The 15,444-nt window shown below is 36.5% G+C and overlaps 2 protein-coding genes across 5 annotated transcripts in view; one reads left to right on the top strand and one right to left on the bottom strand.

The window, feature by feature from the left end:
* Positions 1–15,444, top strand: part of LOC134673729 (A disintegrin and metalloproteinase with thrombospondin motifs like) — a 222,305-nt gene that overhangs the window by 200,693 nt on the left and 6,168 nt on the right. For 3 of the 4 annotated variants that reach the window (XM_063531732.1, XM_063531733.1, XM_063531730.1), the window contains exons 8-12: positions 5,830–5,959; positions 10,925–11,067; positions 12,036–12,091; positions 13,850–13,976; positions 14,394–14,558. In XM_063531732.1, the coding sequence (XP_063387802.1) occupies positions 5,830–5,959; positions 10,925–11,067; positions 12,036–12,091; positions 13,850–13,976; positions 14,394–14,558 (621 nt within the window). Of the gene's footprint in view, positions 1–5,829; positions 5,960–10,924; positions 11,068–11,752; positions 11,806–12,035; positions 12,092–13,849; positions 13,977–14,393; positions 14,559–15,444 lie in introns of all 4 variants that reach the window. The other variant, XM_063531731.1, reaches the window with a different exon arrangement.
* On the bottom strand, positions 6,440–9,486 carry LOC134673959 (homologous-pairing protein 2 homolog). The gene is made up of 3 exons (XM_063532003.1): positions 9,118–9,486; positions 8,718–8,976; positions 6,440–6,627 (listed from the first exon to the last, which is right to left on the bottom strand). The coding sequence occupies exons 1-3, from the start codon at positions 9,338–9,340 to the stop codon at positions 6,498–6,500; spliced, it is 612 nt and encodes a 203-aa protein (XP_063388073.1). The 5' UTR covers positions 9,341–9,486; the 3' UTR covers positions 6,440–6,497.

The raw sequence follows: 15,444 nt of genomic DNA, 5'->3' as shown, positions 1-15,444 counted from the left end.
GTTAACTATTGCCCACAGGGGAGAAAAATGTACAGTTCGCGCGAACACGCTAGTTTTCTCTCCTGTGGGCAATAGTTAACAGCTTGTGGGCATGTAAGTAATGATTTTATTATAGTTCTGTAATTAAAAGGAGGACCTTTTTACGTGGATAAGGGTTAAATAAGAAAATTAATCTTTATAGCCCTTAACTTTGTGTATGTCCACAGGAAAGAACGTAACACAGTGATCTGTTTGACCCAAATACGTGCAAGAGGATTGGGGTTCAACACTGGTGGCGAGTAGGTAATTTCTTTTTGTTTCTCCTTTGTGTTATCTTACCTTTAAACGAGCAATTATTAGATATATAATTATTTATTTATATATTTGGATGATATCAGAAACGGCTCTAACGATTTCGATGAAATTTGCTATAAGGGGTTTGATCTCTTAGCTAGGTCTATGAGAAAACGCGCATTTTTGAGTTTTTATGTTTTGTAAGCTTTGGTCGGTCTCCCAGATATTCAATCTCCGCTTGGCAACTAATCCCAGAATTGGCATGCGCACTAGTTTTTACGAAAGCGACTGCCCTGACCTTCCAACCCAGAGAGTAAACTTATTTGGATTAGTCCGGTTTCCTCACATTGTTTTCTTTCACCGAAAAATAGGTATCGGTGTATAAATAGGTAGGTATCAAATGCTATTTCGTATAAAAGTTCGAAAAATCATTGGTACGAGCCGAGGTTAGAACCCGCGACCTCCGAATTGCTTTCCGCTAGGCCAGCAGCGCTTCCCCCACATACTCAGTGTTATCAGGTTTTTTAAAAATCAAAAACGATTACTTATGAAAGCAGAAGAATATAAATGATCGTATTAGATTTATAATTGTTACATATTTGCCGTAACTTATTTTTAAAATGTGTTTTTCAATTAAAAGACACGTCAAGATTGTTTACCTTATTTCTAATGCTAAAAAAAACAAACTATAGTAATAATTGTGTTTTTCATTCATAGACAAAATCCATTATTTTTAACCACAGGAAATTTTATACACTTCTTTTTAGGGTTCCGTACCCAAAGGGTAAAACGGGACCCTATTACTAAGACTTCGCTGTCCGTCCGTCCGTCCGTCCGTCTGTCACCAGGCTGTATCTCACGAACCGTAATAGCTAGACAGTTGAAATTTTCACAGATGATGTATTTCTGTTGCCGCTATAACAACAAATACTAAAAACAGAATAAAATAAAGATTTGAATGGGGCTCCCATACAACAAACGTGATTTTTGACCAAAGTTAAGCAACGTCGGGAGTGGTCAGTACTTGGATGGGTGACCGTTTTTTTTTGCTTTTTTTTGTTTTTTTCTTGCATTATGGCACGGAACCCTTCGTGCGCGAGTCCGACTCGCACTTGCCCGGTTTTTATTGCAGTGAGGATGTCCTGATTGTAAAAATCAGAGAGATTAGGAAGAGTATAATTTCTAATTATCTTTGTAAAAATAAAAGAATACGTGTAGCCCATACTTAATAATCGATTTATGATAATAAGAAAAATTTAATAAAAATAAAAAAACAATACGAAATTTAGGTGTAACAAAAATACAAAAAGTTATGTTCCAGCATACAATGACTGGGGATCGAACCGGGAATCTTCCGTTTGCAAGCAAAAAAGCGACTGTTTGCATAACACGCCATGATAGTTCTTAGCTAAGCTGACGAACTTCTCGCTTAGGTCAATTAACTACCTGTCAAATATCAGTGTCAACAAAATTGCACTAAACATGACGGCACTCCAAATTCGAGCCGTGGTCAGCCCGGCAACGTCGGAAATGGTATGGCAACGTCGCAAATGTATCTGTACACGACATTTGTGACACACACATACGTAAAATTGATGAAAAGTTAACTATGATTTTTGCATGATTTCTGTATGAAACATTGTTTTCCTGTTAATTTCGCGCAAACGAATATTCGAAAGAAGATAAATGCGGAAATATTTGTGTACTAATAGTGTGTAGTTACTTAATGAGCTTTGATTGAATTTTGTATGAAAAGCGAACCACCTTAATAGGCACTTTTAGAAAGTGTCATTCACGGTGACGCGCAGATTTGCCATAACTAAACTTTAACTCCACAGTTAGGTTAGCGAATAGATAATTTGACAATATGAAACAAACCATGCGTCTTCGTCAATGAGTCAATCTAAAGATTCCCATATTGTTAATGCCCTTTCAAGTCACAGGCTTCCGATTTTATTTAAAACGTTTACCAGTGTAGGTACTATTTATGTAGGTAGGTAGGCAGGCTTAAAGATTGACCCTCTTGTATGTAGTTACATATAGCATGAATAATCAAGTTATTCAAATCCAAAATAATACCAGCACATATAGCAACTACATGCAAGAGTTCTTTTCGTTGACCTTTTAAGCTACCTGTTATTTATTTAAAGATATACCTATCTACCTACATTTTAACTTTTTTTTTTTCTAAATCAGAGATCTAGTTAGAGAGATATAAGTTGGAAGATAAGGAGTGAAATACTTAAGGATTTCCATGTAATTCTTGCGCAGAGCCATGCTAATCTCTCTCTTCGTCTAGTCAGATTTAAATTTACGTACTGCCAAAGTACTCACTTTCCACAAAAATAAATGCAATGCTTGCGATGTAGGTTTGTTCGTTACCTTGTGTCCCTTAGAGCGGAAATAGAAGCCCCGCGAAGCGGGGCCTCGTCGACTCCTAAGCGGGTACACGTTATTTATCAGCAAGTTGATTACCAAAAAATTCATTTTGCAATATTATATTTAACCCGGAACGGGATAAAACGAAAGTTGCTGATACATACTTAGACAGATAAACCCTACACGTCTATAAGCTTCTACCTTAATACGTATTAGGTTCTACGTAACACGTATTAACTATCCGATCCTTTCGAATTCGAAAACACAAATCACTTGAAAACTGAAGGGTATGCCTCCACACATCACCATTTAAGCGTTATAATTTTAACCGTTATTATAGACACACAAAGATTTAAAGTAATGAGTAATAATTAAGGCTCAGGAGAGACTTAATGTAGGTATAAAATTAATTAAATTCTAATGGTGACAAGTGCATGCTTTACCAGCTCGATGTGTTTTCTAATAACATTATGTGTTTTAGTATTTTCATTAGCATAGCCACGGTGCGCGCAGGCAGCCTTTGAAAACTTACACATTACTATTCCGGATCGTTTTTATTTGCTAGATAGTTTAACGGACACTAAATTTAAATATTTATTTCGAACGGCAAAAGCCGTTAGAAACTGTTTTTCAATATAGTCAGCTAAACTGGGGTACAAATTCAAAAACTCACCAGCAGTTTAGCTTCACGACCTTCCAGATGGAAAAACAGCAAGCCAATGAGTTGGAAATTTGTTTTTTGCGACAACCGCCAAAAAGCAAACTGCTGTGTGGTGGGAGCGTGGGAGAGAGAGGGACGTATATGCTAGAAAAGGACAATACGACCAACAACGCAATGTTGCCATTCTCAATATTATTATTAGGTTCCGAATAGCGGTACAGTTGTTTAATGTAGTATATAACATTAACAACGAGTAGTAACTTGAATAAAATGAAGAAATTCGAGTCTTATTTAGTGCTTTTAATTTTTAACAATGTAGTCTTCTACAGGCTTAGATCATTTAGTAACTGGAAACGTCATGGCTGTCATTTTCTGTACGAAACAGTCTGCCGATTTTTGCGGGGGAGGGGACGTCAAATGTATTGCTATTTCTAGATGATTTGTACGTAACGTACAAATAGCTATGTCAGTCCACACAAAAGATTGCACAATTGTGCCAGTTTTTCGGCAGAGGGGTAAGCTCTTAAAGGCGACTCCAGTTATTAAATGCTCTAAATCTGCAGGCCATGTGGTTCATTTAGGCGATTCACACACTGACGCCGCAACCTAACGCAACGAGCGGAGCCACATTAGAATAGAAACATATTTAGTCCATTTGTCCTTTGTATGTTTACAATCTAATTAATATAAGTATATATAGTTCGTTTTTTAGCATTAGAAAAAAGGTAAGCGATCATGACATGTATTTTAATTGAAAAACGCTTTTTATAAATCAGTACTTAAGTATTACTTATGAAAGTAGAAGAATATAAATACTTAATTGTACTATACTCATAATTGTTACATATTTGCTGTGACTTATTTTTAAAACGTGCTTTTCAATTAAGAGACACATCAAGATTGTTTACGTTTTTTCTAATGCTAAAAAACTAACTATAGTTACTAGCTACTTACCTACTTACATGCATACTTACATAAGTAGGTACATTGTTAAATGTCGCTTATTTGCTAGCTTTTCAGTGTGCGAAACACCTTAAACCCTTAAAATAAATAGTTACGTCTGATACTGCTGACTATGCCTAAACCTACCCAGAAGATAACACTACTATCATACCTTAACAGCGTAAACCTTGGCTTGCTAAATAGGTACTAATCCTACCCTATAAATATAGTTATTTTTACTATACTACACTATAGTCACAGAATAAATAATAGTACTAAGTACAGAAGACTCACTCTCTAACAAAACGCGTCTGTTACGATCAGCACAGATATGGCCGCAAGGTGGCGACAGCGCCACGCGCGGCTTATGTATGGCAAACCCCAAAATTGGGGCCGTACGGATGTACTTTTAGCTACCTGTAGCAAAGCGACGAAATCGCGGAGTGAGACACGCCTTCTATAGTTAGTTACTTGTCACTTTTCAAGTAGCTAATTTAAATAGATTTCGCAATTTTACCTAAAAAACTCGTAATAAATTTATAAGTTAACCTACAGAAAATTAATTAGGCAAGTTCGATTAAATGCATACCTATCTAGACAGACAGTCTGCGTTACTTTATATTCAAATAGGTATAAAAGAATGACCTATCCAAAGCTTATTAATTATGCCCAGTTGAAAACCGCAAAATGATATATTTCCAGTCCTGATTCACACACCTGTTCTCACCGCATTTTCCTTGAATTGACCATTTGGGATTCCCGTCACACTTTAGTACAGTCAACGGTAAAAATATGGGTGTAGACAACTTACTCAAAAATATGTCCCATAGCTCTTAATTCACTGACATAAGAGTTATGGGACATATTTTTGAAATGATTTGAACACCCATATTTTTACCGTTGACTGTATCTAAAGCCTGACCAGTAATATGATCATTGTCAAGAGGGCGCTGTTATTTTCATGTATAGGATGACAGTTCAGTATAGTATGGAAAAATTAGTTCCAGTGAAATTCCGCAACATGGCGCGTGATCATATATTTCTGGTCAGACTTTACTAATATATTATTATACATTTTGCACTATATTTTAAGCTCGATTAGGATTTAAAGTGTACAGTGAAACTTTGTTTTAATGAAAGCAATTGCCAAAACTCCCTTATCTTTTAATAAAATGTAGGTATCTTATCTTTTGACGACCGGTCTGGCCTAGTATAGTGACCCTGCCTATGAAGCCGATGGTCCCGGGTTCGAATCCTGGTAAGGGCATTTATTTGTATTATGATACAGATCCTGAGTCATGGTTGTTTTCTATGTATTTAAGTATTTATATATTATATATATCGTTGTCTGAGTATCCACAACACAAGCCTTCTTGAGCTTACCGTGGGGCTTAGTCAATTTGTGTAAAAATGTCCTATAATATTTATTTATTTATTTATCTTATCTTTTTATAATAGGCAGTCAGTTACCCGGATACGTGTGAATCCACAACTGACAGACAGATTGGTAAAACCGGCGCCCTAACTCTAGCGCCCTATGTGAACTATATCGCCATTAATTTTTTTTATTACAGATTACACAATGGCGACAACGTTCAAATAAAACGATACTTCGTATCGTTCTGGAATGGCGTGGACCTGCGATACAAGCTGCTCAAGGGGCCCAGGATCCGGATATCCATCGCTGGAATCATAATATCTAGGGTGAGTCCTTAAAACACAGAATAAATAATAGTACTACCGTACAGAAAGGAAACTTCCTACAAAACCGAAGTTTGACAGCGATTCAGGGTCGAGTCATGATGTTCCTTATGGCACTAACCCTTTCGGCTATTTAGGGTTGTCAAAATTCAAGCCATTCTTATCTGTGGTCGTGCATGCAATGGGACGTCAAGTTGTGTCAACCCTATTAATTGCTCGGAGCAATGCTGAGCCGAACGGAGCCGAGTTTCGCATCCCTGCCTAAGCTATAAAACATGACGCAATATAGCGATAGCGCCATCTATTTTGGCTGTTTAACTGGGAGAACGATTTTTTCTCACATTTTACAGCTTTTCAATCAATAATAGGTTGCTAGTAGTAAATATCAAACGATAATATTTTGTATTTATCTAAGTACAGAAAAACAAGTAGATATTTAAAAAAAATGTCATGCTATCATTACTTCAATTCAATCAATACTTTTATTACAGTAAATCCTCACATAACACAAATTAACATAAGTACATAGTACTTTTCCAAATTAATTCATCAATTTAAAATTAGCCATTTCGTCTGTCTCAATACAAAGTTCTTCCAGCAAACTCTTCTTAGATTTAGGATAGCCCTCCAGTACCGCCTCGATAATGTCGGTCGATATTCTTTTACGGCTCCTGCAAAAAAATTAAGGCAATGTTACATAAAGATTATCATGACACATAGAAGTAGCATCCTATAGAAGTGGTATACGCGTGCCTCCGTGAGGGACAGAACATACGGAAATGCGACACTGTGATTGATCGAATTCATTTGTTGCCCACCATTATCAATACTAAAAAAAAGGTGGGGAACAAATAAAATGTGAGACTGTGACAAACAATAATAGCGCTTTCGCTGCTACTCCTACTGAAAGATACATAAGACTATCCCGTTCTGTCAGTTATCCCCACCACTCATGCCCAATCCAGTTTAATACTAGATTCATGTCATGACACTTCGCTTACCATTAGCAGGCATAGGTATTATTATTCATTTCATTCATTTCATTCATTCATTCATTATTAGAGCGCTTATCAAATTATCACCCATGATAAGCCCGCTCCACACTATACGCGAATCGCGCCGCGATTCGTGCACGAGTGTGGAGCGAGCTGTAAGTCTATTTTAGGTCAATGGGATTGGGATTTGCAACTGTGTAAGGTTTGTATAGATGGCGCTAGCATAGGTTTTCCCTGTCTCTAGAGTCTGTGTTCTATGAGATTTGGCTGTAAGGGCTAGCTAGGACATATAATTAAAAAGAAAAGAATTTGACACTTCCTGGGATTGACAGGTAAAGGCCGAGCCACACCGGCTTGCGTGCGTGTGCGTGACGTGCGCGTGTGCGTGCGCTAAAATTTTGGAGCCGCACACTCCACGTCACGCAAGCGGTGTACCATCTCTCATAAGGATCTGTATACTACAACACCGCACGCGCACGTGCACGTCACGCACACGCAGCCGGTGTGCACAGGCCATAAAACTATGCTGGCGCCATCTGCAAAATGCTTCGACCGACCAACCTCATTCTATAATCACGTTATTTTATGGATATATCCAAGGATTCGCGGTGTTAAGGGATACAAATATGTCAAATAAAGACAGGGAGCAATCTTATACCTTACACTAATTCTAATAAGGTCTAAAATTACTTGAAGTGTATTTGTTGCAAATTATATAAAAATATAAATGTGGAAGACTAATTAAGTTATTTTTAAACGATACACGCTTTTTCCAAGAATCTTCTTTAAGTTTTCATTAACTTGTTAATAAAACTGTTTACATTTTTAAATTTTTATGATACCCATTTTATGGTCTTTGTCAGATAACATCAATAAAATGTCTTTTCTTCCTTGAATTTTATAGCTTTCCTTATGGTGTATATTAGCCAAGACATAAAAACATTCAAGTGTAAACCTTTACAGAGAATTAGTAATTTTATTACTTACTCTGCATATTAATTAAACCCATCAACTAATTAATTATTCTATAAGACTATTAAAACTGCATAAAACAGCAAATTAAAATTCATAATAATTTTACAATGTTCCGTGAAGTCAGATATAAACATTAGATATTTCAATATGATTATTTTCTTGTTTGAATTTAATAATTAAGTATATTTTATTTCTATTTTACTAACATGCTTAGACACAATCTAATGTGGAGAATATTTAATTCAACAATTTTGGGAGTGTATTATATTTTCCAACAATTTTGGTGACATCATAATTTACAATCTTATATAAATAAATTGAATACTTAGTCTCACTAACTTAGCAAGACAGCATAATACTATGTATGTGCTAGGGTATCATGGTCTGTTACATAAATGCTTGTAAACTGTAATAAAAGTAAGGCCTTGTAATAAAAAAGATTTAAAAATAAGCTTGTATTTGTTTTACATATTACAAGCTTAAAATTAAAGGACCTTCCTTGTATAATACTTGCATTTATCATAAGTAAATATATCCTCCTCAGTCCCCCTTGTCATTATTGCAGTTTTGAATTTGAAACCTTCTTATATTCCATTTTAATTCAAAATTCCATTTGATTTAATCCTTTATAAAGGCCTCTGGGACTCAGGAGGACACAAGGACAATAATTTCATATATCTTTTACCTTAATCTTTTGAAGGACCTAACTGATTTATTACTGGGTAAATTCCATGTACAATATTGCCTCAATAATACCTATAATGTAAAGATAAACACTATTTATTTCTTACCTGTACTCTTTCAAGAATTTCTCATGCTGGCTCATAATAGCAGCCTTTTCCTCAGCACTAATCACATTAGTAGAAGTACTCAACACTTTCAACTTGTTGTCAAAACCCTCTATTCTCCCTTTCAGCTCCTCTATTTGGGACTTGGCTGAATCTGTTGTGGGAGCGGTCAAGATAGACTTTAAGTTTACTTCTGCTGTTTTTAAAGTGTTGGTTTTTTCCAATAATTCTTCAGTTATTGACTTGCATTGAGCATCATAGTCTGCAAAAGCAATAACTAACAATTAGGTTTTAAATATTTATTAAGTTATGACTGAGAATCCCCCGAATTATTATTGTTTTTTTGTCTGAACTGAATACAACTAACTTTGGCCGAGACATTTTAAACGTCAAAACATATTACCTTCGGTATCTCCCTCTTCTATAACATTCTCCGGCTGTATGGCTACGTAAACTTTCTGTTTTCCATACAATTTACAACGAATTTTGGCATTTTCACTCAGATAATCCAACGCCTTCTGAACAGCGGATTTCGAAAAAGCACCACGGAGGTTAACTGTTACGTCTGCACACGAATATGGGCGATTGGTGTCCACTAAATATTTTAGCACTGCCTCATTGGCCATTGTTGTATAATATTTTACCAAGTATTGTCAGAAAGCAAGATTCGCCTCGACAAAAGTTTTAACCACAAAACTTATTCGGAAAATACCGCCATTTGTAGGTGACAGTTGACGTTTTTACATCCTTTTTACATCATGTGACTAAAGCGTGAGTCAAACTGCCAATTTTCTCGATTTAATTAAATCATAATCGAAAATTATTAAGATCGTTATCGAAATAAAAGAGCAATAATATTTTATCTAAATGTCTCGCAATGGTTATTGTCTCAAACGCGTTTATGCATATCAATAATTTTATCGATAGGTTATTACAAGAAGACGTGCATGCATTTGAATAAATTAAAAACAACTGCAATTTTGATGAAATAATTAACGTCCGAGTGCTCGTTACTATCCCGATACTTGGCATCTCTAAACTTAAGTAATTGTCAATAGAGGTAACAACAGGGTGTCTTTTGGGCATTAACATGCCGAGCACTACCTTAACGTCTCTTTGTAGTCATTCATATAGTTTAGTTGAAAAATATATTGTAATCGGTGACATGATATGGATACAGTTTCATTAAACACACCAGTTTTAAATATGTTTAGGAATACAATGAAGTATTTGAACAAATTAAATTATTTCCAGGAAATATTTTAATTTGTTTTTATCAAGTAGAAACACTACTATATAAATTATAAACTGAAATAAATGTCATATACTAAGAAAAAGTGACCAAGGCCTCCAGTGCCCCAGGCTGGAATCGAACCAGCGTCCTCTGCTATCGCGGCAGGTGCCTGAACCACTCGGCCACCGGGGTCACAGAAACGTTAGTCAAATTTTCCAAGTATATGCACTTTTTTACTGAAGGCTTGTGGCGCCCCCTAGCCATCTCTAAGGTAGAACAGTATGGTTCGAAACCACCTTACCTTACTTACCTACCTTAGAGATGGCTAGGGGGCGCCACAAGCCTTCAGTAAAAAAGTGCATATACTTGGAAAATTTGACTAACGTTTCTGTGACCCCGGTGGCCGAGTGGTTCAGGCACCTGCCGCGATAGCAGAGGACGCTGGTTCGATTCCAGCCTGGGGCACTGGAGGCCTTGGTCACTTTTTCTTAGTATATGACATTTATTTCAGTTTATAATTTATATAGTAGTGTTTCTACTTGATAAAAACAAATTAAAATATTTCCTGGAAATAATTTAATTTGTTCAAATACTTCATTGTATTGATGGGCAGCGCCATCTCTCTCGCTAGCTCGGTATCATCATGGGAATGATCCAGCTAGAAGGGTTCGAACCATACTGTTCTACCTTAGAGATGGCTAGGGGGCGCCACAAGCCTTCAGTAAAAAAGTGCATATACTTGGAAAATTTGACTAACGTTTCTGTGACCCCGGTGGCCGAGTGGTTCAGGCACCTGCCGCGATAGCAGAGGACGCTGGTTCGATTCCAGCCTGGGGCACTGGAGGCCTTGGTCACTTTTTCTTAGTATATGACATTTATTTCAGTTTATGTTTAGGAATATTAAGAACACGAAAATGTAAATTGAGATTGATGTCTTTTATTTATAAATAACATTCATATTTTTAAACATTGACAGGGCCGTGATGCCACACCCTACTTGGAAAGAAATAGAGTTGGCCGTGACGCTATTGACTCGGCCGCCGCGCTCACTGACATGGGCAAGTATTTGTTCAGAGAGCGGCGGTTGCCAGTCTACGACATTGCTGTTGCAATCACCAAGTAAGTACCTTTCGGACTCGACTTTTTAACCAGTGTAGTAGCCATCAATCATTATTAATCAGGTGCGCTGAACGCGACGTATCTATCTAATAGAATAGAGGGTTATATACATACCTCTCGCTCTAACAGATATTATACATCCATGCACTGCTCATCTGATAAGTAATGAATGATGCTCAACTGCTAAAAAATATACAAAAGTGTTTATGCCAGATAATTAGCAGAACCTTATAATCGTTACCGCCGGTTTAATGGCATTAACCTGGTTAAAAAGTCGAGTTTTATTTTATTTTATAAACTAATAATAGTGTTGTGAACATATCGTAGATTACACACACGTAAAAATATTTTTACATATGTGTAGCTACACATTATTGTTTTTTTTTATATATAAATTACACAATGTTTTGAAGGAGTTAAATAGAAATGAAATTACCTTTTCTCATGTTACACTTAAACTAAAATTGTTATAGATAATATTAATACATTATTTTAAAAACTATAACTATACTGAACATTTGTTATCGTTCACGCATCACGCACCAGGATTTCAGGTAAGTATATCTAATATTTTAAACTTCAATTTGGCGCCATTATTAGAATATTAAGTTTACATTAAAATTATGCCAATGCCTGGCAATTCGAAGCAATGAAATGAAGACGTGGCAAATGATTTCATCAACAGATACGACATGTGCCGTCGACGCAAGGGTGGTCGCTGTACCAAAGGCACCGCTGGTAATTCATTTTAAAAAGAGGTCTTTAAGGATTGCGATTGGTTTTACAACAGGCGCGGCATTAACAGCTTAAGAGTGAATATTAAATGCTTCATAATTTATAATCTAAGAGGTAAAGGATTTGGTAATGGCGCTAAATGTAAGACACGACACATTAGATTAACAAATTAGGATTTGATAGGTCCGAATTGTATTGAACTTGTGTTGAGTTATATTTTCGTGCGCTTTCAGACTAGACATGTGCAGAAGACAATATGCGAATGATGCGTGCAATAGAGGGACAGCAGGTAGCGTGTTAAAACCTAAAAGATCCATCCAAAAGCACGCCTGATTCATCTAGTCCCTCACCTATGTGTACACGTCACTTTGACCCCACCTGTCACTTTTGCCCCTACCTAAATCCGAGTCATTTAGCACCTTGTGAATAATATCTGTCTTTCCGCCGCAGTTCATTCTTCTAGATACATGTAAAATGAACTTTTCCAGTTAATGTTTTATATGTATATAATTCTGTTTTAGATCATTCGACTGTACTGTAAGTAGTTTAGATTCATAATGCATATTTTTTATAATGTTTCTTCGTTCATATCCATTAATAGTCTCAACATGTAATTTTTCTGTGCTGAAGTAGACTTGTAAAAAGTAGTGGTTTCTATCGTCATCAATTTTAATATGTAATCTAAAGCATGCATATCTGAGACATATTTTATAGGTATTTATGTTATTTAGTATGTTGTCATTATAGTCATTCATCACCCACTCGTAAGAATATCGTCGTTAAATTCGCGGTTTGACTGACATACTGACAAAAAACAAATCATGTTATGCCAGCCAAGTATCCCTTGCAATGACTATTCTGACCTTTATTTAATCAAAATGAAGTACCTACTTTTATGGCAACAAAGTTGTTTTCTTAATGAAAAACTATAAATCACCTGACCATAACATCGTAAACTTCAAGATGATCTTTAGCTTTTGACTCCGCCGCATCCAAAGATCACTGGAATACTCACTTGTATCTTTTGCTATTACAGTAAGAAAGTTGCGTAACATAGAGACCAGTCGGCCCAACCTTACTTAAATGACAAGGGGTCAGTGGGTACGGAGTAATGCGTAAATGTAGACATCGTAATCGACGCTAAAATAAAATCTCGATTTAACACCGTTCACAATCGAAACTTTAATTTGTTAATTTGGACCGCAATAGAACTGTCAATGTGAAATAAAAAAACGCGGGAAGTTTTATTCTAAATAGCCATAAACAATAGAAGAATGTTTTACTTTTGGTTTAAAAACGTTGGTTTTGAGCATGTTATGGGTTTATACTCTGGCAAGCCAATTTCATCTGTAGAAAAAGGCGCGTAATTCAAAATTTGTATGGGGATTGATATTTCACGCCTACTTTTTTTAAATTTTCTGCCTTTTCTACTGACAAAGCTGGCTTGAAGTAGTATATTTAAATGCTGCGTGCTTGTATAAAAAACATTAACCCGCTTGAGCTTTTGCATGTGTGCTAACACTAGTATTAACTTCCTACTTCTAATATTTTGTACAGCACCAATTATTAATTATACGACCTATTTTTAAGTATAATAAGTACCTATTATAATGACTTTTTCTAAGACTACATGATCTGTGTAAGTACCTATAGAACTTATAAGTAGATAAGGATGCTTACCGGCTTTAACCAAAACCCTTACAATCCCATTACCCTAGCCAAAACATCCACTTGCTACAAATGCTTTCAATTCCCTTTAAATTTTAATTAGTACGTGCCGATGTTTTACTTAAAGATTAAAAAAGAAATAATTTCTCTAGAAAATATATTTAACTATTAATGAAACAATAACGTGGTCGTAATGCTTTAATTTAGATACCTTAAAAAAGTCTTTTTCGGCACTGTTTTCTTTATTGCCGCGTCCACACTAAGCAAAGGAACATTTTTTGGGTACAGCTACATAATATAGCTGCATCCTTATTTAGCTTTGTTGGCCTAATGTGGACGCACAAAAAAAAGTTCGAATATTAAAAAGCTCTATGAACAGGTTTTGCGTACGTCGGTGGCGCATGCGTGGTGAACAAACGACTGGAGAAGGTCAACTCTGTGGCCATTATTGAGGATACTGGTGGATTCTCAGGCATCATAGTCGCTGCCCATGAAGTTGGTCACTTGTAAGTATAGTCTGCTAAACTCTGACGGTAGAAAATGGTGCTTCTTCGCTTGTAAAAAAATATCTTCAAGAGCGACTTTTCACGTCCGTGTTTCATACAAAAGGTTTACCAAATAACACGTTAGATGGCGCTGAATGAAGCGCGGAGGTTGCTACATCGCGCTAACGACGTTTTTATTTGATTGTTACGAGTCTCGATTGCCTCTGGAGAGTTTATCAATCACTACGGCCATATGATATCGTCGTGAGGTTATCACGTATTTAAATAAAATAAAATCACTTTATTTCAGACACATGTTCATATAAAAATTATGCTAATCCTTTTACTATACTATACTATTTACTAGAGTCGACTAAGGTCGCGTTATAAGAGTTTGTTTCTAATTAATTCCAAATTAAACATTCAAAAATCCCACAGATTAGGAGCTGTGCACGACGGCAGCCCCCCTCCTTCGTACCTCGGCGGCCCCGGGGCCGAGAAATGCAGATGGGAGGACGGATTCATCATGTCCGACTTGCGACACACCGAGAAAGGGTTCCGATGGTCGCCGTGCAGTGTGCAGAGCTTCCATCATTTCCTAAAGTAGGTTAATTATACATATATTTAGCGTTTAGTCCGCCGATAGCTTAAAAAAAGTTGACATTCGGTCAAAGCCGAACAAGATCACCTGAATTATTCAGACCCGTAGACATTGACGTCGTAATTTATACTGATATCAAACAAACAAAGGTACCATAACGGAAATTTATTGCTCTTGCATAAGCGGTATAGAAACAAATAGACAAACCAACGACTGAAAATGAAGATATACAGGGTTATAGCCATGGATCCAAATTTTGAAGTCTGTGGTGATCCGAATGGGGTTAGCAACTGTCAAAGGTTTGCATAGATGGCGCCATCATTCATTCCCCTCTTTTTATGAGATTTGGCTAAAAGGGCTGACATCCAGGGCATAACATTCCATTTAAAAAAATTGACACAATTCTAGGATTGATAGGGCGCCATCTGCTAAATACTTCGACTGGCCAACCCCATTTCATAAATATTATCATCCATGCAAAATGCATTTGTGTATTATCGCATGCCACATTGATACCGCAATATGTCAGACTTTTTCAAGTGAAGGCAGGATCAAGTTTAAAAGTTATCGAAGACTTTTAATACTCTACTGAGCCCCCATTCGCACGAGAGCTTTTCCAACGCGCGTTAAAAAAGCGCTTGTAACTGTCCGCACTCTAAATTTGATTTAACGACCAAGGCTTAAAGTCGAAAATCTAACAACGCTTAATAAAAAGCGCCACCGCCATCGTGTGATAAATACACATGTATCCATTTGTGCCATTCGAACGCTTTTTTAACGCGCGTTGAATAAGCTGTCGTGCGAATGGGGGCTAAAGCCCGCTCCACACTCGTGCGCGAATCGCGGCGCGTAACGGCTTGATAATAATTTCTTAGTGGCTTTAGTTTA

The sequence above is a fragment of the Cydia fagiglandana genome, chromosome 19 (assembly GCF_963556715.1).
Source record: "Cydia fagiglandana chromosome 19, ilCydFagi1.1, whole genome shotgun sequence".
Taxonomy (NCBI): Eukaryota; Metazoa; Arthropoda; class Insecta; order Lepidoptera; family Tortricidae; genus Cydia; species Cydia fagiglandana.
This window is presented reverse-complemented; position numbering and strand designations above follow the sequence as displayed.

Coding starts and splice junctions, on each gene's coding strand:
- LOC134673959 (XM_063532003.1), bottom strand. CDS start 9,340: ATGGCCAATGAGGCAGTGCTAAAATATTTAGTGGACACCAATCGCCCA. Junction 8,977..9,117: donor AGAAGAGGGAGATACCGAAG/GTAATATGTTTT, acceptor TTGCTTTTGCAG/ACTATGATGCTCAATGCAAG. Junction 6,628..8,717: donor AAATTCTTGAAAGAGTACAG/GTAAGAAATAAA, acceptor ATTTTTTTGCAG/GAGCCGTAAAAGAATATCGA.